The 23,610-nt window shown below is 39.9% G+C and overlaps 1 protein-coding gene across 1 annotated transcript in view; it reads left to right on the top strand.

The window, feature by feature from the left end:
* ADAM12 (ADAM metallopeptidase domain 12) overlaps positions 1-23,610 on the top strand; it is a 257,743-nt gene that overhangs the window by 23,371 nt on the left and 210,762 nt on the right. Inside the window, exon 2 of the mRNA XM_063133269.1 lies at positions 8,018-8,151. Within this exon, the coding sequence (XP_062989339.1) occupies positions 8,018-8,151 (134 nt within the window). The remainder of the gene's footprint in view (positions 1-8,017; positions 8,152-23,610) is intronic.

Genomic DNA, 23,610 nt, shown 5'->3' with positions numbered 1-23,610 from the left:
TGCAGTTCTATCCTGGATTCTATCTTGTGATTCCAGATTCTATGTGTGTGAAGTGGGGGACCAGCTTTATAGCTGTAAGCATTTTACCTTAGGGGGCATTGTACATTTTGTGTCAAATACTGTAAAAATACAAGCAAGCTGTGTGGTTTTACAGACTTCAGTGTTTTTATCGTATTGCTTCTGGTGATATACACACAAATCATTTTCTGGCTTCTCATCAAAATCTTTCAATAAAACTTTTTCTGTTTCAGAGCTGGATATGATTTGTTCTGACCACTGTGTAGTGTGGCAGGGAAGCTTTCCCCAATTTATGTGGGATATAAACTTCTGTATCTGCACACATTGGTACTAGTACGCTTCAGAAAAGGCACTTCTGAAGTGACATCACCTGTTAAGAACCTAGATGCCTGCTTTATTTGATAATAAAGCAAATCTTTATAGTTTACTAAAACTGAACTTGCATCACATTAAAGCATCTTTTTAGGTAACTTGGTAGAAAGGCTAGGTCTGGGGCTTGGTGCGCCTGGTCCAGACATCTGGAATTGCCATCTGTCTTTGAGGTCCCTTGATCAGGAGCTACAGTGGCCAGAAATGCATCCCTAAAAGGGGGGGACAGTAGAGGACACTACTGATGACAGTAAAGGACACTAAATTGCATAAAATTAGCACATTCTAATGTATATGTATAGATCCACATTTAGAAAGAATTATTGTAATTTAACTAGGAATATAATTTGGATGGTTTAGGGGATTGGATAAATTCCTGGAGGAGAAGGCTATCAATGGCTCCTAGCCTTGATGGTTGTGTGCTATCTCCAGTATTTGAGTCAGAAGCCTGTGTGCACCAGTTGCTGGGGAACATGGGTGGGAGGGTGCTGTTGCGCCATGTCCTGCTTGTTCATCCCTGGCCGATGGCTGGTTGGCCACTGTGTGAACAGAGTGCTGGACTAGATGGACCCTTGGTCTGATCCAGCCTCAGGGCTCTTCTTGTGTTCTTGTAATACATTTCTACTATAGTGGGGAAGATTGTGATCTTCTCAGTTTGCTGTCCAGGTGCTGAGTGGCGATGGGTAACTTCAAGGCCCCTGCTGATCACCCTCCTTATGGTTCTTTATCTTTAACTCAAATCAGATTTTGATTGGACAGCCATTCAAACAGAGGACGCCTTCAAATAGAGGGCTCTCCTCTGTAATGTGGACACATGGCCATTCCAAATGGAACAACCTTTTCCTCAGCTTTTAGGTTATTGTGGTCTCAATTACTCATGTTAATTGCTTGGGGGTTGATACATGTGAAGGTACCTGCCTGAAGGTGCTGTAGTTTGATTTGATTTCTTTCTTATCCCCTCCAATGCTCTAATCATATCATCATGAGTAAATGTATAGTTAGTGTTAATAGTGTTAATTTCTCGGATGTAATAGCCTTCCTTTCAAGCCCTTAATGGAAATATTGGCTAATTCTGGACTATGACAGAATTCTGCGAAAATAGCAAACCATTCTTGAACTTTTCATCAGCATGTCTTTTAAAACAACTTCAAGAAACCAGCTGCTTCAATCTGGGCATTTAAAAGAAATCTAAATCAAATACCATTGTAAAGCTACTTGGAATGTGTGAGTGGATCTCCACCAAGGAGATAAGTGTGAAGTCATGTGGCTGCAGATGAGATGAGAAGAACCAGTACTACTCATTCATAATGTTTGATCTAGAAAGAAGAATCCTCAAATGTGAAAACTAGATATGGATACTGCTCAGGTTGTTGCTAGTGAGTCCTGGGCACTTACAGATGCTTTAAACATCATTCTACAGATGGAGGAAGATGCAAAGAGCACTTCATGGCAAGTGCTCTGTACCACAGTTGCAATATCTACATAGGCTGACAAGAATGGCATGAAGACTTATTGTTATTGCAGTAATCGATGGCATAAGCTGTACTAGATGTTGGGGCAGGGATGGGCAATTTATGGGCCTCTAGATATTTTGGACAACAACTCCCATGATCCCTTACAATTGGCTACGCAGGCTAGGGCTGAAAGAAGTTGTAGGTTAAATCCTTTGGAGGGCCAGAAGTTGCCTACCCCTGTGCTAGGGACATGGCATTTGTATCTGTCTTCTTGTGGGGGCCTCGACATGTCGACATGTTACTACTCAGCACCCCAAGATGGCTTTTGTCAGTGTTTATACTGTAAGCATAGCTTTTGTTCATGCCTACTTCTCCCTAACCTGATTCCTTATACCCATTCTCCAGTACGTAACTCTAAACCTCTTTTGTTGACTGCTCTTTGTCACTTGACTGGTTTTTGTACCATGCACAAAGCCCTCTATGGAATGGGATTGAATATGCCCAGCCCATCTGAGGCTATTGTGCCATGCTGATGTCAGCAAAAGAACAATCCCAAATGATCCAACTTCTATTGGCGTGCACTGAGCTTTTAGCCATCACACAGGTACATGAAGATCAGCTGAAGATCTCTGAAAAGTTCAAAGCTGCACATGCATCAACAGGAATTGAGTTCACATTACTTACTATGAACTGAGATTGGGGTGAATTACTTCAGCTACATAAATTTAGATCTGTCAAAGCTGTTAGATTCCCTTTGCATGCTTAGTTCTTGATGTACATATGTTGGATTCTTTTTCAATATTCCACTTGCTTCTAATTTTCACTAGCATTGTTAAATTAGCTAATACTTAAGTCAAGGTAAAGTATCTAGAGATCAGCCAAGATTTCCATCTCTCTCCCCTTCCTTTCTTAAACAACAGATCTCTTAATAAATTTTGAATGTTAATAAGTACAGCATGAAAACGTTTGGGAGAAGAATGCATTTTCCTCTTTTTTAAGATTAAATTTTATGAAGTTTCCCATGGAGGCTAGCATTTAGGAATCTTATAAAGGAGCTGGAGTGAAAATGAAGTCATTACATTTCAAGTGGCTGTAACTGCTCTAGTGAGCTGAAAAGAAATCTGCAGCAGAGCCCAAAATTTCTCATTTCACACCAAAACCTCCACCTTTTTTCACAGGACATTTTTCATCAGGTTTCACTTTTGATATTACCTGGACAATGGTTCTTTCTTTCAGGAAAAATCCAAGGATAACTTTAAGATTTTTTAGCTAAATGTTTATAGTATCATTTCCCTTGATACTTCTGTATAAAATAGGTGACACTTCCTCATGGCTGATATGGCACTGTATGGATTTCTTCTCATGTTACTCTTAGAAAAATAATGCTGTGGTTGCTTAAGATGTGTGAAAGGTTTTCCTTTCATAGCGGTATGAAAAATGGCTGCTTTTTTAAATGGCCAAGTTGCTCTTTCCAATCCATATTGACAGTTTCATGAAGATAGGAATAAAATCCCAGTAGCTTGGAAAGATTCAATGGAGATGAGCTGATTTGATGGGGATCTTCTATCTGAATCTTACACACACACGCACGCACACACACTACGCACTGTTGGAGCATATGCTTGGAATAACAGAGTAATACTGCCACATAAAATTCTCAACTCAGTGATGGAAATAAGCCTCACTCCCAGCCACAGTAATTCCACTTTATTCTTCCCCCTTCACTTCAAAATTTTGGGACAACTTTGCATCTCACTCAAGTTCAGGGATTATTCAGTAGACAACCTGTGTGATCTTCTGCATTGTTTACTTGGACTTCCAAAAGGCTTTTGATAAAGTCCCCCACCAAAGACTCCTGAATAAACTTAGTAGTCCTGGAATAAGAGGAGAGGTCCTCTTATGGAACAGTCACTGATTAGAGAACAGAAAGCAGATTTTCAACTTGTTCATAAATGATCTGGAATTAGGAGTGAGCAGTGAAGTTTGCCAATGACACCAAATTATTTAAGGTTGTTAAAACACAATGGGATTGTGAAGAGCTCCAAAATGATCTCTCCAAGCTGGGAGAGTGGACATCCAAACGGCAGATGCAGTTCAACGTAAGCAAGTGTAAGGTGATACATGTTGGGGCAAAAAACCCCAACTTCAAGTATAACCTAATGGGATCTGAACTGGCAATGACTGAACAAGAAAGAGATCTTGGGATTGTGGTGGACAGCTTGATGAAAATGTCCACCCAGTGTGCAGCCGCTGTAAAGAAGGCAAACTCCATGTTAGGCATTATATGAAAAGGAATTGAGAATAAAATGGCCAATATAATACTGCCCTTATACAAATCTATGGTGCAACCACACTTAGAATACTGTGTACAGTTCTGGTCACAACACCTAAAAAAGAATACTATAGAGCTGGGGAAAGTGCAGAAAGGGGCAACTAAAATGATTAAGGGGCTGGAGCATCTCCCCTATGTGGGAAGGTTACAACAGATGGGATTATTTAACATGGAAAAAAGGAGGCTGGGGGAGACATGATAGAGGTGTACAAAATTATGCATGGTATGGTGAATGTAGATAGGGAGACATTTTTCTCCCTCTCTCAAAATACTAGAACCAAGGGTCATCCCATGAAGCTCATTAGTGGGAGACCCAGGACAAATAACTATGCACTTCTTCACACAGTACATAGTTAAATTATGGAACTCAATACCACAGAATGTAGTGATGGCCACAAATTTGGATGGCTTTAAAGGGGAGTTGGATAAATTCCTGGTGGCGAAGGCTATCAATGGCTACAAGCCCTGATGGTTGTGTGCTATCTCCAGTATTCAAGGCAGTAAGCCTGTGCGCACCACTTGCTGGGGAACAAGGGTGGGAGGGTGCTGTTGCACTATGTCCTGCTTGTTCATCCCTGACCGATGGCTAATTGGCCACTGTGTGAACAGAATGCTAGACTAGATGGACCCTTGGTCTGATCCAGCATGGCACTTATGTTCTTAACACCAGCAAGAGTAATATAGCAGCATGGGAGATGGCATGGGCTGGGAAATATCCCGGTGTATCTCAAACTGTACAGGCTTCATCATGACTGCCATAGTTCATACACCTCTGTTTTATAGAGAGGTTGGTGCAAAGGGAGGGCCCCTGATTCCACATGACTACTGTTGCCTTACTTGGAGTACAATTCACATATTAGATGCAGTTCATTGGAATTGTTTAGTATTATTGTTGGATTTTGCCAGGGGACAAGGAGAGAAAGAACTTCGGATGTTTTGAATATTTTTAAAACTTATCAAGTTCTGAGAGATTCTAAAAACAATTGTTTTATGTCTTGAACAACTGGGTTCAATTTAGAAAAATGGAACTGAAACCATGGTATTTTATACGTTCCAAAGCTGACTCCTTATTATATTGTAGCTAATTGCAATCCTATACACACTTGGGAGTAAGACCCATTGAAATCCAGTAGGACTTACTTCTCAGTAGAAGTGCCTGGGACTGGGTTGTAGCCATTTAAGGTCTTGCATGATATATAAATGGATCGTCTCATGTTTATGTACAAATCCCCAAAATATAGAGTTGAAACCTGGCTGCAGTCCAGCCAAAGTGAAATACCTTTAAGTTTCACTCAGTGGGAAAGAGTTAAGCACATGCTTACTTCTCCTGTTAAAATCTGTTTGACCTAAAAGTGCATAAGTTTTCCAAGACCCTGCCCATACTAAGTAACTTGAGACTTACAGAAATTCTATTTCCTGATATTACATTTTAGAGCTTTTCCACTGGAAGATAAAATATCATTAGTGTGATTAGGATGTGGAGAATAAAGCTCAGAAACCAATTGCTTTAAAATGTTGCATGCAGCTTGCTTTTTTCTTTTTCTTTTTTTTTGGACACAGTAATATAAATCTAACTAATCTGGATCTTTAGTACACATGACATTAGCTCAGTCAGGGTTTATATCTGCTCTCTTTGAAATGGTTCTTTTACTAATGGCATTTTGGACACCTAGGGATCTTAAATATTTTTGACTTGAATGTTCTAGTTAAAAGATTTTGAAACCACTGAGATAATTGAGAATTAATTCTGCTGTTGAAAAAACTATCAGCTAGCTTGTTAAATGCAGCACAATTGTGGATTTCTACTTGGAGAAGAATAAAATGGTAAAAGATGCTTAATGTATTTAGGGGACATAGTAAAAAGACAGAGATTAAAATGGTTAATGGTTAAACCGTTTGTAAAAAATAAATCTGGAGTTTCCTGTAGTCCCAGATTTAACCTAATTGCATATATGCAGAATAATACACTCAGCAAGAGGAATGGAAAGAACATTATTGTTTTTACTGCATTTTGTGGTTGTCTCACTATTTTTGGTTATATTTATTGTTCATCACTCTTTTGATGAAGGATGGTTTTAAATATCTTAATAAATACATAAATCTCAATTCATCTATCCATGTAGAAGTATAGGCATAAGAGAATGTCTGACATAGTAAACCTGTGTTTGGACTGTACCACTTCAGATTGTAGCTTTTGGTCTTGCTCGTTTGAATGGTCCTCAGTACAGAACAATTTCATTCATATAGAAAACTGCACGGTCATGAAGAATTCTTCTTCCTGGCATTTAGTTTTCTAGGTGGAGGTGCTTTTTGTTCTTTTTTTTAAAATAGAACAATTCAAATCATGTGAGCCCCATCTCCAATTTGAAATGGTGCATCCCAGACATGGATTTTGAGTAATAGACACACATTGTCAAAAAGAAAGAGTAGTTACGGTGGCACAGATGTGAGACTCATAACTGCTCTGCCCTACATTTCTAACAAGCATTATACAGCTGAATAGTGATCATCCAGATGAAAGCCTGTCTGTCTGTCACTGTTGAATAACACAATGTGCAATTTTGCTTTATGTTATGTGGGTGGAAGTAAGTATATTTACGTACAGGTAAACAGTCTGATGTGCAGTTTCTCTTTATTTGTCACTTGCTATTGTGGAGGACAATTGTCGTATTGAGCAGAATAGCATTTGCAAAACTATGAATCTAAATCAGCCATTTTATTTGATATGTCTTGGATACATTCTTGGTAATCACACTCTCTTGCCCTCTCCTGGAACACCCTGCCCAAGGAGGACTGCCCTCATTTTTTAAAAAAAGTGTTCATCAAGCTTTTCAAAGGCTGTTGATGCTGTTAGGGTTTATATGCTCTCTTCATGTGAGATGTTCTGGTTTTGTGACGGCTTATTTACTTACTGGTTTTATGGTGATTTTGCATTTTTAGGATTTTTAGCTCTGTTAGTTTACTAGGGATTTTTTCAGGGGCTTTTCAATGGATATACATGGCCTTCTAGCAGAAATTGCAACTCACAAATACAATTAATAAATACATTTCACCATTCGCTCAGTTATGTTGCTTGAGTGCTCCAGGGGATAGGGCTTCCCACTGTCTATCTGCCTCTTTGCTCCTGCTGGCAGCCCTCTTTATGTCCTGATAGGAGGAGAATGGAAGGTATGTTGTTTGGGGAAAGGGCTCCTGTACGCAATACTCCCCAGGTTTATAGCCTGCCAGACATGTCCAGCTGCGAAGGCTTTGGAGGAGCTGAGGTTATGGAGTATCTGTGGCCTGTTTAACTGCCATGCACATCTACTATTTGAGGGAGTTTGCCTAGAGGGGTGATTTTGGTACTTCAGCATAATTCCCAGAGTAAGGAAGGTTGTAACCACGTGATTTGTGTTCCTGCTCAATCTGTTGTCCAAGTGCTCAGTGTTGATGAACAGCTGCAAGACCCCTGCTCTCCCTTTTTTGTAGTTCTCAATCTTTATGTCGAACTTGGACTGGACAATCCCTTTCCTAGGGATCACAGTTTGTGAAGCAATTGGGTTAGAAGAGTAACGGGATGAAGCACTTTCCATTATTACCTTTTTTCTTTTTGTCTCAAGTCAGTCCCTTTCCATTCTTCCATATGTTGTAATTGTTTGTCAATTGCACTTCTAAAAGAGAACAAAAATGAGAGACCACATAAATGCTAGGAAAGCTATTGTGTCTTTTAATAACTTCCTATTTCTTGAAATGGGAAGTTGCATTGCATTGGTTTATATTTTCAACTTATTTCAGTTAGCAATTTTCTTTGAGGGATATGCTGGCCTTTTACTAACATTGGGACATTCTTTTGGTTTTATTCTAGGAGAGGATGCGGAGAGTAAACTGGAATTCTCTAGGCAATGGAACCCCAAGAATCAACCAGAGCACTATGAAGTAATAGTCCCTTATTTTCTGAATGGTGAACAGTGGAAACCAATAAAGAATTTGTATCCACAGGTATGTCTTCATTTGGCTGTTCATGGTAACGCAGCTTCACAAAATATAGTCCAGCATGTGCAGTATTGTAGCCATTGTTTATGCCCTTCTTACTGTATCTGTCTACACACATGTGTTATCCATATTACTATATGGGATTAGACTGTACATTGCTTAAAGAGGGGTATCTACCAGAATTTTTTTCTTCATAAAACTGTCTATGGTGGGTGGATGATTTAACTGATAATTTAGACTTTCAGCAGGTTGGTTCACCTTTATTGGTGTAAGGTCTCTCAGTCCCTCAGGAAAGCACACATTCTGGCAAACTTATACAGGACATCTAAATCAGTGAGACTTCTTTATTGCAGGAAATCCCATCGCTAAGCTTAATGGTTACATACTTTAGAAATTATATAGCTGATGGGTAGTAGCTATAAGCTCTAAGAAATTCTAGAACAGTTAAAAGTTAATTACTACAACTGTGACTAGATCTCCATTCACATGGTTTCTCTGTTGCAATTTTTATGGTTCTGATCACAAGGGAGGGGCAATCTATACGTAGGTCCTAAACACAGATAAGGGAGGCGGCTGATTCCTGACATGATCCCTCAGGCAATCAAAGGAGCAAATTCTTGAAAGACTTAACAAACCACCAAAGAGAATTAGTCGAACCTCACATCACACGTTGGTTACTCAAAGGCAATATGGTCAAGGCTTAAACAAGATATGGGGAAAGGTGCACCCTCAGATGCAATTAGTTCTGTGCTACTGTTTTCCCATGAGCAACTCCTCGCTGCATGAGTTTAGGCAGAGGAGAGGTCTAACAATCAAAGATCAAGCTTAGTCTGCTGGTGCACTGAGCTGACTATAAACAAAGACACATAATCCACTGCAAACAAGAGTTCAAGACTATACAAAGCTTCACAGTATTTTTTGGCAAGTTCTTAGTAATCCAAATTTTCATTTAGAAGGGAGCAAGTGTAGAGTTTTAGACGATGATGGATCCAAACAGGGAGGTTTTCCGGGAATGCAGAGCAGATGTTCTTAGCAAAGGCTCTTTGTTTTTGCACCAGCTTAAAAAGGGAAGCTGTCCAAACAGAGTGGCACTGCTCAGCTCACCAAGATGATGCTTGAATCTGGGGGGTGTGTGTGTCTACACTACTGCTTTAAAGCGCTTTAAAGCACTTTATAACAGTTTTGACAACTATTGGGGCCCAGGACAGCTTCTCTTCCAAAGCTGAAGCAAGCAGGTGGCTTGTGGGGAGTAGGGGCACTCCCTCATCCCTGCTCTGAGAACCCTAACAGAGATCCTAACATTCCATAAGCTAAACAGGCTCGAAGCTTTCCAGACTATTTCTAATTAAATCTTAGCTAAAAAGTACAAGACTCCATAGCTGTGCTTTAACTATCCCTGAAAATTAGGACTTCAAAAGTTCTGGGCTATATGTCTGCCCAGCTAAAAGGCTTCTGTATGAATATCTGGGGTGGAAAATGCGGATTGTTTTGCTATTTGTTTAATGCTATCCAAAAGGTAGTGACCGAGAATGAGTCATTAGCATAAAACATAAGCCAGCTGAAAATAAGATAGGCAGACTAGCAAATCTCCAGCATCTGTTCCCACTTGATTTCACCATTTGCAGAAGCCATTTTTAGTCAACAGCACCCTTATATTGTTGAACAGTTAGGACTCCTGGCAGCACAATCCTTTGTATAGTTGCAGAGATTTAATTTCCACAGTGTTCAATAGAGCTTACTTTCAGGTAAGTGTCCATAAGATTGCAGCCTTAATAGAGTAATGAGTTTTTACACTGTTTTGCCTTTAAAATATAAGTCTTAATACATACATAGTGATTTTTTCTTTATGAAAACAAGTCTTATGTACATTCAGTTTTGCCTTCATTATTATATTTTTCCTAACTGGGGATAATAGGAATAACTGCTATCTTTTTTTAATACCAGCGTTCACCTAAGGGATATTTCCATAGATCTTAAGCAAGCTAACACAAACATCTTATGTGTTAGGTATCTACCCCATTCTATTTTTAGTTCATTTAATTAGAAACAGATGGTCTTCTTTCACATTACCTTGGAGATTTTTAGATTTAGTGAGTGTAGTCAGTTGAATAGGTTATAGCACAGGACTTTTCAAAAGGCAATGATAAAGGGATTTTTATCATTGATTTGCTTCCCAGATTGCTTGCAAATCAAGGTAAATATTTAAAAAGATTTGTGGTTTGCTATAGAGATCCATGTGAGCATTGGTGCTTCCTTTCCATGGAAACTGCATGAAACTTTAATATAAAAATGATTACATTCAAACTATGGGAAAATCAACAATCATTGAAGAAGCAACGAGAAAATATATAATGAGAGTATCACCTTATTGATCAAAAGCAAGAAGTTAGTCATAGGGATGTTTAGGTTTCTGCAAGTCTTTAGCATTAGGTGAGACCCTAGATCTTCCAAGGATATCACCAAGCAAAATATATTGTATGTACTGTTCTATATTTCATACTGATAATGAAGTATTGCTTTTCAATATGGCTTCAGGGCAGGATACGGAGTTGAGACAGCTATGGTCACCTTAGTGGAAGATCTACGCTTGGGTATTGGCAGTGGGAGTGTTCCCTGCTGGTGCTTTTACACCTGCCAGGAGAGATTAGCCAACTCAACAGTCTTTTTGAATATAAAAAAGCTATAAAGACTGATCCCTTCTGGCAGGCCTACCCAGTTGAATTTTAAGAAGTCTGGCTGTTTTTAACAATGTATTAGTTTTATATGTTTTAATCAGTTTTATGTATTTTATAATATTTTTGTATTTCATGTTGTTCCCCGCCTCGATCTAGAGGGAGTGGCGGGTAATAAATAAATAAATTATTATTATTATTATTATTATTATTATTATTATTATTATTATTATTTTGTATTTAATTAAACTGTTAGTACAACATCTCTCATAGACTATTTGTAGTAGTTTATCAGGCATGGGGTGAAGTGGTAGTGTACACGCTTTACATGCAGAAGCTCCCAGGTTTGATCCCTGGTAAGAGCAGAGACACCACACTGACAACAAAGGTCCGCATAGTTAAAGCAATGGTATTCCCCGTAGTAACCTATGGCTGCGAGAGCTGGACCATAAGGAAAGCTGAGCGAAGGAAGATAGATGCTTTTGAACTGTGGTGTTGGAGGAAAATTCTGAGAGTGCCTTGGACTGCAAGAAGATCAAACCAGTCCATACTCCAGGAAATAAAGCCAGACTGCTCACTTGAGGGAATGGTATTAAAGGCAAAACTGAAGTACTTTGGCCACATAATGAGAAGACAGGACACCCTGAAGAAGAGGCTGATGCTAGGGAAAGTGGAAGTCAAAAGGAAGAGGGGCCGACCAAGGGCAAAATGGATGGATGATATTCTGGAGGTGACAGACTTGACCTTGGGGGAGCTGGGGGTGGCGACGGCCGACAGAAAGCTCTGGCGTGGGCTGGTCCATGAAGTCACGAAGAGTTGGAAACGACTGAACGAATAAACAACAACAAAATCTCTAGGTAGGGCAGGAAAAATTTCTGCCTGAAACCCTGTAGAGCCACTGCCAGTCAGTGTCAACAATGCTGGACTACATAAACCAATGAGCTGATGGGGGGAGGCGTCTTTATGGTTGGCGCCGTGTCTCTTGAAAACCAGTTCTTTCCCTCCCCCAGGGTGGGATTGGGTGATCTGAGGAGGGAGCACAGGGTCTCTGGGCGGCCATCTGGAGATCAAAGCCACCCCCATCCTTTTCCTAGTGGAAGGTGACCAATCGTTGGTCACCTTCCACCAGGCACCGCCCAGTCATGCCTCCGCTGGGATTCTGGAGCGAGGCTTTGGGGCTGTCTTGATGTCATCTTGTACATCCTTGCCTCACTCTGAAGAAAAAAGTTGGGGTGAGTCCCCCTGCCTTTCCCCCCTCCGTAATCAACGCTGCACCATCATAAACTCACCCTAGGGATTTCTGAGCATTTAGAGAGCCCCTAAGTATACAGCAGCTTCCTATGTTTGTGTGTTGACTTGGTGATGAGGAAAAGTGAGGCCAATTTATATCTGATGTGGGAGATCCTAATCCGGAATACCCCTTTTTTGTTATTTACAAATTAAAAGATCCCAGTAGTTACTTTGAAGATGGGGGAAATGGAGCTTTAAGAGAAGGTTTTAAACCTTTCCCTGATGTCAATACCTGCCCCCCAAATTTGCGTTTCAGTCCATGGGGATGAGAGAACAGCTCTTGCACCAATTCTAACTTTATGTTCCAGTTTAAAAGGGGGGGGGGAGAAAATGTTTGAAAGGAAATGTTCCATGCTAGGTCTTAACCAAACACTATTTTATTACAACACACACATTTAAGATACTTTTGTGTGAGCCTGGGAAACAAGTTTCCACAGTTTGCTGCACGTTGCATTTTGCCTTAATACTTGTCTTGAAGATGAAATATTAAACCAATTTTGTTGGGAGACATGTCAGTAATTTCAGCATGGACATAAGGAGTTTTCTAAGATAATTGCTTCAAAATATTATGAGAGCATTCCAATCTACCTGAAGCCCAGGGCTTGTCCAAGTGAAAATGCTGCTTTGTAGGCTATATTCCTCCATTATAAGGAGCTAAAAACCTAGGTATGATTGCCTTGTGAAAAGACCCGAGCTGCACACAAAGTCTGTAATTCCACCTGGGAAAAGAGTTACCAAGCCGCAGGGATTTTTCAGTATAAGCACCAGATCAAGAACCTTACTAGCTGTATTGCTGAAACAAGTGGAGCTTGTAAATCCTCAAAGCTGGTAAGACCTGGGGGAAGAATGCTAGCAACCCTTAATTCATGGGAACTAAAAGGCTGTAAAGTGAGTGTATCGATGATTTCTACACTTTAACAGCACAAACTTGCATGTGACTTGCACTATGAACCAGGGCTACAGTGCAAGAGAGAGAGATGAGTAATGTATGTAGAATGCAAAAGGGTTCAATGTGGTCAAATTGCATTGTCTCTTAATTCAGTCATCTTCTACAGGAATTAGTTTTTGTTTGTCTTTTCCCATTTGAAAGCTACCTTTAAAGACTAACGTTGAAAGATAGGGTAAAATAATTTAAATAATGAAGTAGAAATAAAACAAACAACCAGAAACAATCTACTGCTCCCTTCTATGAACACCTCCCACAAGGCCCCCTGTCTCTACTGTTTTAAAGGGATATATATGTGTGTGTGTGTGTGTGTGTTATGCTGTAATGCACAGTGCCAGCTTCTTGTTGTCCGCCATCTTTATTTTCCCATAATGCCTTTGAACCCCACATGGGCACATTAGGAAATGAAGATGGTGAGTGGCTGGAGGCCAAGTGCTTCACTAGGCAGCATGCCTGGCCACCTGCAAAATCATCACCAAACGGTTGTGAGTGTGCTTTTCTTCCCCTTTCTCTCTTAAAATGGTGTTGATATTAGTTTTGTGGTGTGAATTCTGTGTAAATATTGGTATAAATCAGAGAAGGTGTTTGGCAATTTAATCATTGTCTTAATCGGTGGTTGTTTGATGAATTCCTAGCCCAGTTAATGGAGGAATTGAGAACTGGCATCGGCCTATTTTCAAAAGAACAACTCAGGAGAGTGATAGCTTCTTCAGATGGGGGAAATCATGCTTCCCTACCATTACTTCTCTGCCCGTTTTGTTACTTCCTCTTTCAAGAGGAAGTAAGCAACATGCATGAGGCCCATTCAGTCAGCCATTCTAATTGTGCTGCTTCTCCTGCACACATCAGGAGATAATGACAACTTCCTTGTTTAAAATACATCGTATTTTTTTTGGGGGGGGGGCGGTTTGTCATGCGAGGAAGGCCAGAAGGGGCGAGTGGTGCGCGGGAGGCAGACGTCGTGGGATGGACCTGCGAAAATCCGTTAGTGCCCAGCAACAAGCATGCAATAAAACGCTTATCTGATGGAGCTGAGTTAAGGTGTATCCAGATGGAATGCGCCTAACAATACCAATCTAAAGATGTGCAGTTCTTCTGTCTTTTCCTCCTTGATAGGTGGTGGTGGTTAGGAGGGTTACAAGTGGGAGATGACATCATCTGAACCCCAATAAATTTACATGAATGAGGCAGGATGATTGCATGATGAAGCATCCTGACATGCATTGTCTGAAAGCATCCTGACATGCATTAGCCAGTAGCTAAACTCCTAAACTCCTGGTCTTTGTGTTAATCTTCTAATATAAGCATGGCAGAAAATAACTTGCGGACTGGCTCTCATTTGTCCAGTTATTTTTGAAGTGGCCATGCTGAGCAAATCTCTTCTGCTATTCCTATGACACACTGAGAGATTTGGCTGAAAGCTTGTCTTACTTGGCTAATGAAGGATGTTGGTCTTGTCTCATAGTCTTCTGTGCTGAATTACTCTCATCACTGATCTTACCACCCCCGTTGAGAATGCCAAACTGTTACATAAAGAGTACTACTTAGAGCGTCTTAGAAGCACTTGTTTCTTTTGATCTACCAGCTATAAGGTAGTATCTCAGACTTGGACCTCAGAATCCTAGCTAATTCATATGTTCTTCTGTCGTATCCTGTAATGTAATGTGATGGGTTTTTTTTAATGTAAACATTAAGACTTTCCACCATAAAAGAAGTTTTTACTTAGGAATACAGCGAATGCCTGGAACACAGCATGGTATTAACAACAGTTTAAAAGCTACAACTAATTTGATACAGTTATGGCACATTATGCTCAGTAAAGTACTGTGCTATTTTCATGCTGAATTCATTTAATTCTTTCTTGGCTGTTTGGCATTTTTTGCCACAGAGTATGTCCCATACATTTTGCTGCTCAGAAAATAAAACCTCATGTGATTGTTCCTATACAGATGAACACAGATGCCTCCCACATCTGCCATAGTAACGTTATTATACAGTTAAGAGAAGTCCATTTGGACTCTTATATAAGGCTTGCAGCAATCACCTCAAACTGTAAGAGCTCCATCGGATGAGCATTTTATTGCATGCTCATTACTGGCCACTTATGGATTTTTGCGGGTTCCTCTCATGACGTCGTCTGCCTCCCATGCACTTCCCACCCCTTCTTGCCTTCACGCCACAAAAAAAAACCCAGCCCAGTAAGTCCGACTTAAAATAAAGACAGAACTTGTCGCTATCTCCTGTTGTGTGCAGGAGAAGCAGCATGATCAAAACAGCCCACTGAATGGGCCGTGTGCACAATGTTTACTTCCTCTTTTGAAAGAGGAAGTAATGAGGGACAAATACGTTGGTGGAGAAGCAACGGTAAGCAAACTCTTTTTTTCCCTGTGTGATGATGCTCTAAGTCTCTTCAGGTCCTAGGCCATCAATGCTGCTGCTTGGAGATATCTAGAATACCTTAGGATTTTAAATGGTTCTTCTACAGAGCTGGTTTTCCAACTTCCTATTTTCAGGGTCCTCTTTTCATACAGACTTGTCTTCTGAGGAAGTCTCACATGTCTTTTGAGGAAGTCTTGCTTTCAACACAGGGGCATATTTTAAAAACATATGTTCAGTTCATGTGAGGTAGTGGCCTTGCTGTTGATCCACGTGGTCAGAGAACATGGTCTAGTCCACACCCAGTATTGGTAGTGATGGGCAAGCTGTCTTTTTAGGAACCTAGCCCACGGTTAGAAGTTTCTCATTGATTAATCAGCAATAAACGTTTGAGGGAATACAGTGTGACAGCCACTGCTATACAGCATGGTTTTATGTTGTGTAGAAAACGAAATGCAACTTCATAGTAAGATACGTACTTAAACTTAGGCTATGGGAGGAAGCCACCAGGGTGCTAATGCCCCTGCTAATTCTCTTGTGCTCTGTAGATTCTGTTGTGCAAGTGGGACCCACCTGCAGACTGGAATTGGTGGGTGTGGGTGCAAGAGAATTGATGGAGTCTTAAACGCCCCATTGGATTCTGCCCTAGGATCCTAAGAAAGGGCCAAACTAAATATTTGGTGTCTATAGCAGGACACATAACAGATTGGGCATGGAGAGATTTAACCAGGATTGCAGCATGAGAGGAAAGAGTTTATACTCAGTTCCCCCACATACCACAGTCTCAATCCTGATTGGCCCCTCTGTGCTGTTCTTTATATTTTAAAAAACAGATATGCAAAATGCCTAGTGATTTCATATATAATCTGGTTTGACCCGAATTTCTAGGCAATAAATGATAGTTATGCGACCCCCGAGCTCGGTTTTTAATGCTTTATGTGTGTATGTTCTGTGTTTTAGAGTTTTAAATTTTGTATACTTGTTTTTACCTCAATTTTAGAATTTCTGTAAACCGCCCAGAGAGCCCTGGCTATGGGAGAGGTATATAAATTTAATAAATAAATAAATAAATAAATAAATTCCCAACTAGCTTGTAGTCAGGCGTCAAACCACATTTTTTGGAGATGATTTGTCTAGTCCATCAAACCACCTCTAAGAGCATTCTCACTCCTTTCTTCCGCAAGAGCACTACTTGCATTACTGACAAGGGCTGCCTCCTTTCTCCCTCCCCATCACACACCAATGAGAAAACAATATTTGAAGACCTGCTGTTGTCCTTGTTCGGCATCTGATCCACCATTCAGCTGTTTCACTCCTTTATATCTCCAATTTTCAGCCAATTCATAGTTTAAAATGACACTGTTTGAATACCTCCATCTGCCTCCTGTATTTATTTATTTATTTATTTAATCATTCTTTCAATCTTTATTTACATCAAAATGTGATATACATTGCAACTATGGGGAAGGGTAAGTATTTAGTTTGGTTCATGTTTTATATATATAAGAACTTACAACATTCACAAATTTCTGTGTAAATAGGATGGAAAGAATTTCAGTTTTAAACATTTCAAATGTGAGAGATTCGTCCATCCTTAATTCCAAGTTCTCAAACTACATGTTCCCTAGTATTCCTTCTGTCAGGTGGAAAATTGACTCCCTGTCCATTTTGGAGCAGGATGAAAAGCTCTAGAGTTTATGCTTAAAGCGCGACATGTCTTGGGACCTGGGTACTTGAAAGAACATCTGCTCTACACCAACTGCCCTGTTACTGGAATCCTCTCTAGAGGCCTTCCCTTGGTGCCTTGATGCTACTTTGGCACCTACGTTAATGTCTTTTCAGCACTATATATTTTATTTTCAAAGATTCTATTATTTTCCCAGGCTTCTAACAAATGATGTGGTTTTAATGTCTGACTTGTTTGCATGCTTCTACTTTATTCTGCTGTTTTTATTGATGTTTTTAATTAGTTTTGTGAACCACCCTACTAATATTTACTGAAGGATGACGTTTACATTTATCAGATCAAATCAAATTAATAAAAAGCAGTGCAGTCAGATGTTTCCTGCTGGTTACTTAGCTACCTTAGGACAGTGCCTTTATTTTTTATAAAATTATGAGCATTAGAGAGATAACTTCTGTCAGTTAGTGTGATGGAAACTGAGAGGTGTGTGGTTTGTTGAGCCTTGTTCAATGTGTTTTTTGTTTTTGTTTTTTGCATGAACAACTGATGGGCTTTTTGCATCTGTTTGTGTAGAGTAGAATGTAACTGAACTTTGCATAAAGTTGATGACTCTTCAGAATGTGAGGTTGTAATAGGTCGAATCCTATTGGAGTTCTCAAATTTCTGTCGAGACATAGGCTTTGTTCCCAGGGACCAAATGTGTGCATTCCCTCCATGGGGAACCAGGAAGAATGCATTCCCTAAGGAAGCCCCCAAAGGCAAGTTTTGGGAAAGCTCCCTAATCTCCCCGAGCAGAGACTGACTAGTTGAGGCCCTGCACTGTGTACATTACACATTCCTGTCAGTCGATATGAGTCTGGCTGGGACCACTGACAGTCATGTGGGCTGAAGCCATGTGACTATATAAAGGGATACGGTTTGAGCTCTTGTTCAGCTGGAGCTCTGCCCTTTTAGGTTGGATCAGGGAGATGCCCCCCCTTCTGCATTTCTCTTTTTAGCTACTATTAAAGATAGCAGAACTCCCTTGTACATTCTTTTTGATCCAAGTTCTCTCTGAGCTTTCACAGAAATGTCCCCCACACACACACATTTTTAGAAAGTGGAACTTTCTGAAGAATTCAAGGGACTGGATTCTTACAACAATGTATGTGATCCTTGAACTACTTAGACAGAACAGGATATAAATGTAATGTATAAATAGTTGCTCTCACAGGCAAGAATAGACTGTGTTTGATGGATCCATTCCTTGTTTGCTTTTGTAGTTATACTCCAGGTGTACATAAAGTGAGCATGACAGGGGGGGGAAGGTGCAATTTTCTGAGCCTGACTTGCAGGGAGTTAATTTTATTGAAATTGTCTCGAAGATTTTGTGCTGCTTATTGGAGAACATATCTATTGAATAGGAATATTTATTTCTGAAGCACCTATCCTGTTCACTAGTGCTGCCATAACAATGTAGCTAGTGAGTGGACTAACTTCATCTGATTTGGAATGAATCCAATTGTTCTAATTTTAAATGGAACACACACTCACACTTGGTAAAGTCTTTAGGCCCCATCATGCATCAGATCTACACCAAGCAGGATATAACACTATGAAAGCGGTTTGAAAGTATATATGGAATGTGTCCTGTGTCGCAACAGTTGTCAATACCGTTAAAAACCATTATAAAGCAGTAATGTAGATCCTGCCCAGATGATGTCATAGGGAGCATAACAGAGCACAGAGGCCTCCCCAGATAGAGCCTCACAGCAAAAAGAGAGCTTCTATCTTCAGTTCAGAGACACTAGCAGCAATAATTCCTAGCATACCTGTACAGTGGTGTGCATGTTTGCGGCAGTGTTCCAGTACATGAATTACATTGGGAGTTACACTGCCCATTGTTCTCAGAACACCAGGCCACAGGTGTGTATACTGGAGCAGTATCCTGTGCCTGAAACCAAGGCTCTTATGTTTGGTATGGCCCCAATCTCAGCATCCTTTTACCTTGGTATGTTTAGAAAAGAGTGATGGAAAGGATTGGCTGAAGTATAGGGCAAAACAGATCAGTTTCAGAAGAGCCCAAATTGTGGCCGCTCTCTCTCTCTCTCTGTGTGTGTGTGTGTGTGTGTTTAATCCAGAGTTCCAGTCTCCAAATGCCACAGTTTTGAACCCTATTGGAAGACCACAGAGAGGTCAAAAGGGGGTGGGGTAATGGGTGGGGAGAGAAGAGGCCAGGACCCACAAGATTCTACAGACTCTCTGTCACTGTCCCTTCCCACAGCAAAGTAGATCACCTGAAATTTTTATTTTTAAAGAGGAATAGGAGCCATATAGTATAGTCAGAGGTCTCTGATCTCAAAGCCCTTAGTCTATTTACACCTAAGGCAGATGGTTTTTAAACCACAGCTGAGGAGTAGCTTTCCAATTTTCTTTCAACCTTTTTAGAACATTAAATTTAGATGAGTTCTGCATATGTTCATTCAGGAAAAAGTTTAAAACAGTTCTATTAAAATGGTGATGCAATTAAAGAATTTCATAAAGATGAGGCTGAAATGTTTTCTTCTTCACTTGCCTGGTTCCCATTATCTGTATTTATTTTTCCTACATCAAACAGATTCTACTTTTTTCTGATTCTGAGGACCCATTACTAGATTAAACTTTTAAAACTGTAATCGTAATCTGTCAAAACCTATGCAAACCAAGGTACTGTAGACCCCATGGAGTTATACGTTTTAGAGAAGACAGAAGCGGTTAATGAAATCACTTAGCTGAATAATAATAAAAAATACTTTCAATGTTTTTGCTACTTGTTTTCAGTATATGGCATATGTCTACCCCTTTTTTAACCAGTGACCCAACAACCTTGACTCTGGCCAAGGATGTCACACAGTCAGTTGAATGTTGCTCACTTGAATAGCCTTCACAAATGAAGGAAAAATGACTTTTACTACAAGCAAAGGAATTGGTCAACTGTGCTTTATGACCCAATTCCAGTTTTGTTCATTTCTCCCTGGCCAGATCTACACACCAAGCAGGATATGACACTTTGAAAATGATTTGAAAACTGTAATATTGAGTGTGTCCTGGGCCTCAATGGTTCTCACTCCTGTTAAAGCTATAGTGTAGATCCTGCACCTGTCCCCACAAACTGTAGAAAATACTTGTACAATATATTTATATGATCGACCACGTATACCTTCTAAGCTGGTATACTGCTAATATGTGTGTGTGTGTGTTAGATTGTTACTGTGATCAAACACACTGACACTTTGCTGTGGAAATCCTGACTACTTAGTGTTTATCAGTTTATGAGGCTAACATTGGACAACTATGTATACAAAAACTGCTAACCATTCAGCACGGAGGCAATAACAAAAGTCGCTCCTTCTCTTCCTCTTCCTCCTAATTGTCATTTTTATAGCACATCAAGTAAGCCAATGTGTTTTACAATCATTATTGTATCTGCCTTAACTCTCAGAGAGGTTATTATTGTTTCATTTTGAACATGGGAAACTGACACTGACATTAAGGGCTGCTTCTTAGGTTCTCAAAAACCCTGAATCTTAGAATATAAATACTCCACAAACAAATATTTCAGGACCTAATAAAACCAGCTGCAGTTTCAGGAGTTCATTCATCTGTTCATCTTCTAAGTAGATATATGCTATCAGTTCCCAGCAGTGCCCTTCTGCTTTTTACAAAGGACAAACAAGTCAGATCAGTCTCTGCAAAAGAATAAAGAGATGCAAAAGAATAAAGAGATACAAATCTGACGTCAGAAATGGGAACATTCAGAAACTAGTGTGAGAACATTTCAGTCTCCCAGGACATTCTGCTGCTGACCTGAAAGTTGTCGTTCTCCAAAAACAGAATTTTAGAGTGAGGCTCCAGGGTGGAATTGCTGAATTAGAATTAATCAAGACATTTGCCTGTATTTAGGTTGTAATTGTAACAATGGTTTCCTGTCGCACTACAGGGGGTAAACATAGTTAAGCTGGGTTTATTGTGCCATCACCAATTACTGTTGTTGTGAATGGTGACTGTATTGATCTTCTATACATTTAAACTTTACGCAGAAGTGTCACACACTGCTTTTTGTAAATCATAGCCATTTGGGCCCACTGCCAGCCTTTTTCCCCTCTGTGTGTTCCTGCCAACCAAGGATAGCATTTCATACATCTGATGAAGTTTATGCCATAATTAACCTGCCTGATGCAACAACATCTTATGGTATTTTAAAGACCAACATGGCTGCTATTCCTCTTGAAGTTCACATACCTAGGTGACCTATAATGCAATCCTATACATTTCTATTTAGAAATAAATCCCATTGAGGTCAGTAAACCTAATCCCAGATATGTGGGTCTAGAGCTGTAGTCTTAGCCTGATCCTACACCAATGTTGTCTTTAACTTGGATTGAGACAATTGAGCCACTGCCATTTCAAAGCCAGTGATTCAGCTTTAGTTTCGGAGCTGTTCCTCGGTAAGGTAAAGCAGTCTGTGAAATGGCCCAGAGGTACCATCCCGAAAATGAGGATATGTATCAATATATATCTCAGGTTTAATAAGTCTCGGTAAATCATTCAACTGGGGCATTTAATGACTAGTCAATTGTGTATCTCTGCCATTCTGAGGCTTAACATATTTTTGTCTGGTTATTGTCTGAGTGCCATGTGTGCGCCCTAACACTCTAGTGACAAGAAACAGAGGGAAGATTCCTGCCCAGAAAATATATTCAACATAGAAATTCGAGTCTTGCTTCCTACAAAAGACATAGCCAAGGCCCCTCAACCAGAAAGCAAACTTGATTTAAAAAAAGAAAAGAAAAAAGTTTTTTTTAAAAAAATAACAGGATGTTCTGGGTCTTAGAGATTATGAATGTAAGAGTTTAAGAGTTTTCTCCTTCATTTATTAAACACTATTTAACTCTTAAATTCATAATCTTTAAGACCTGGAACATCCTGTTATAAAAAACCGAAATGACTGGAATAAACTAGCTAATTTTACACACTGCCATTTGAAAATGCTGCTCGCTAGTACTAGCAAAGGGAAGTTTGAAGGAATCTGGTAAATGAAACAAAGGCTCTTTTGATTCATGTCACCAAATATCCTTAGCTAAGTCTTCCCTCTAAGAGGGCTGACTTTCATTGGCTGATACTGAATTCTGCCTTTTCAAAAATGGAAAAAATATATCTGGGAATGAATCTGGCCTAGAAAAGCCAGTAATGACTCTTAGAACAATTTGCTTCTGTTCTGTCCTCTCCCAAACTCTTTGTACAAAGGAGACACTTAGATGCAGTCCTTATGACATGATCATTTTGAAAACAAGACTAGGATTCTTAAGTAATTTTTTATTAGTTACCACTGGCAGAAGCACTGTTTAAAACAAAGGACTTTTGGCATCTCTAGACATTTGTAGGAAGACTTGGCTTGGAACGCTGGCAGTTGTGATGCGTTAGAGAGGTTTCTTCCCTGTGTAAAATAAATATACAGAAGCTGAGTAAACCTTTTTTTGCTGTTGAGCAAATGGTCTGGAAAGCAGCACATTTACATCTAGGAAAATCTTAACTCTAACATCTTTGTGGATTCCATGATTCTGTATAAGCACTGAAAAACAACAATACAGAATATGGCACTAGACCAGAATTCAATTTTCTCAGAATCTCAAGTTTCCAGAGTTTGACTGTGGACATCAAGTGTATGGGTAATGCCTGGTAGAATCTCAGTAACCTACGACTGTCCCTGTAAGATTTACAGTAACCCGGGCAAAGTTCCAATATCCTGCTTACTGGAAAACGTAGCTATTGAAAAGGAATATTTAGTCCTGAAACTCCTATCCTTCAGCAGTGCTGTCATAACAATGTCACTAATGGGTGGACTAACTCTGGGCTCATCTACATCAAGCAGGATATTCCACTATGAAAGTGGTATGAAAGAGGTATATGAAAGGCAGGAGCCACACTACTGCTTAATAGCGGTATTGAAGTGCACAGACAACTGTTGGGACCTATTGGTACATACCATATACCGCTTTCATGCCACTTTCATAGTGTTATATCCTGCTTGGTGAAGATGTGTCATGGGCCCCAACAGTTCTCAGTGTACTTCAATACCACTACAACGCAGTAGTGTAGATCCTGCAGTGCACTTCAAAGCAGTCGTGTGATTCCTGCCTTTTATATACCACTTTCATGTGGAATATCCTGCTTGGTGTAGATGAGCCCTTTGTCTAGTTTAGAATGAATCTAATTAATCTATTTTTAAATGGCACACACTCTGATTTGTTAAAGCCTGTAGGCCCCAGAACACATTAGATAATGTCTTTGGGAACACAACAGAGCGGTGGGACCTCCTTTCGCAAACTTGTTCTTCTGTGCAAGTTGTTGGGAATACTGAAGCTGGGGTTAGTGGTATGTCAATGTTTAATAAAGTATCAATATGTTTTACAATTCTAAATTTCAGACATTGACTAACAAGCTCTTCAAAAGCTTATTTACCAGAAACTGAGTCAGTC

Source organism: Elgaria multicarinata, chromosome 8, assembly GCF_023053635.1.
Source record: "Elgaria multicarinata webbii isolate HBS135686 ecotype San Diego chromosome 8, rElgMul1.1.pri, whole genome shotgun sequence".
Classification (NCBI taxonomy): Eukaryota; Metazoa; Chordata; class Lepidosauria; order Squamata; family Anguidae; genus Elgaria; species Elgaria multicarinata.
The sequence above is the reverse complement of the archived record's forward strand: the minus strand, read 5'-3'. Positions and strand labels throughout refer to the sequence as shown.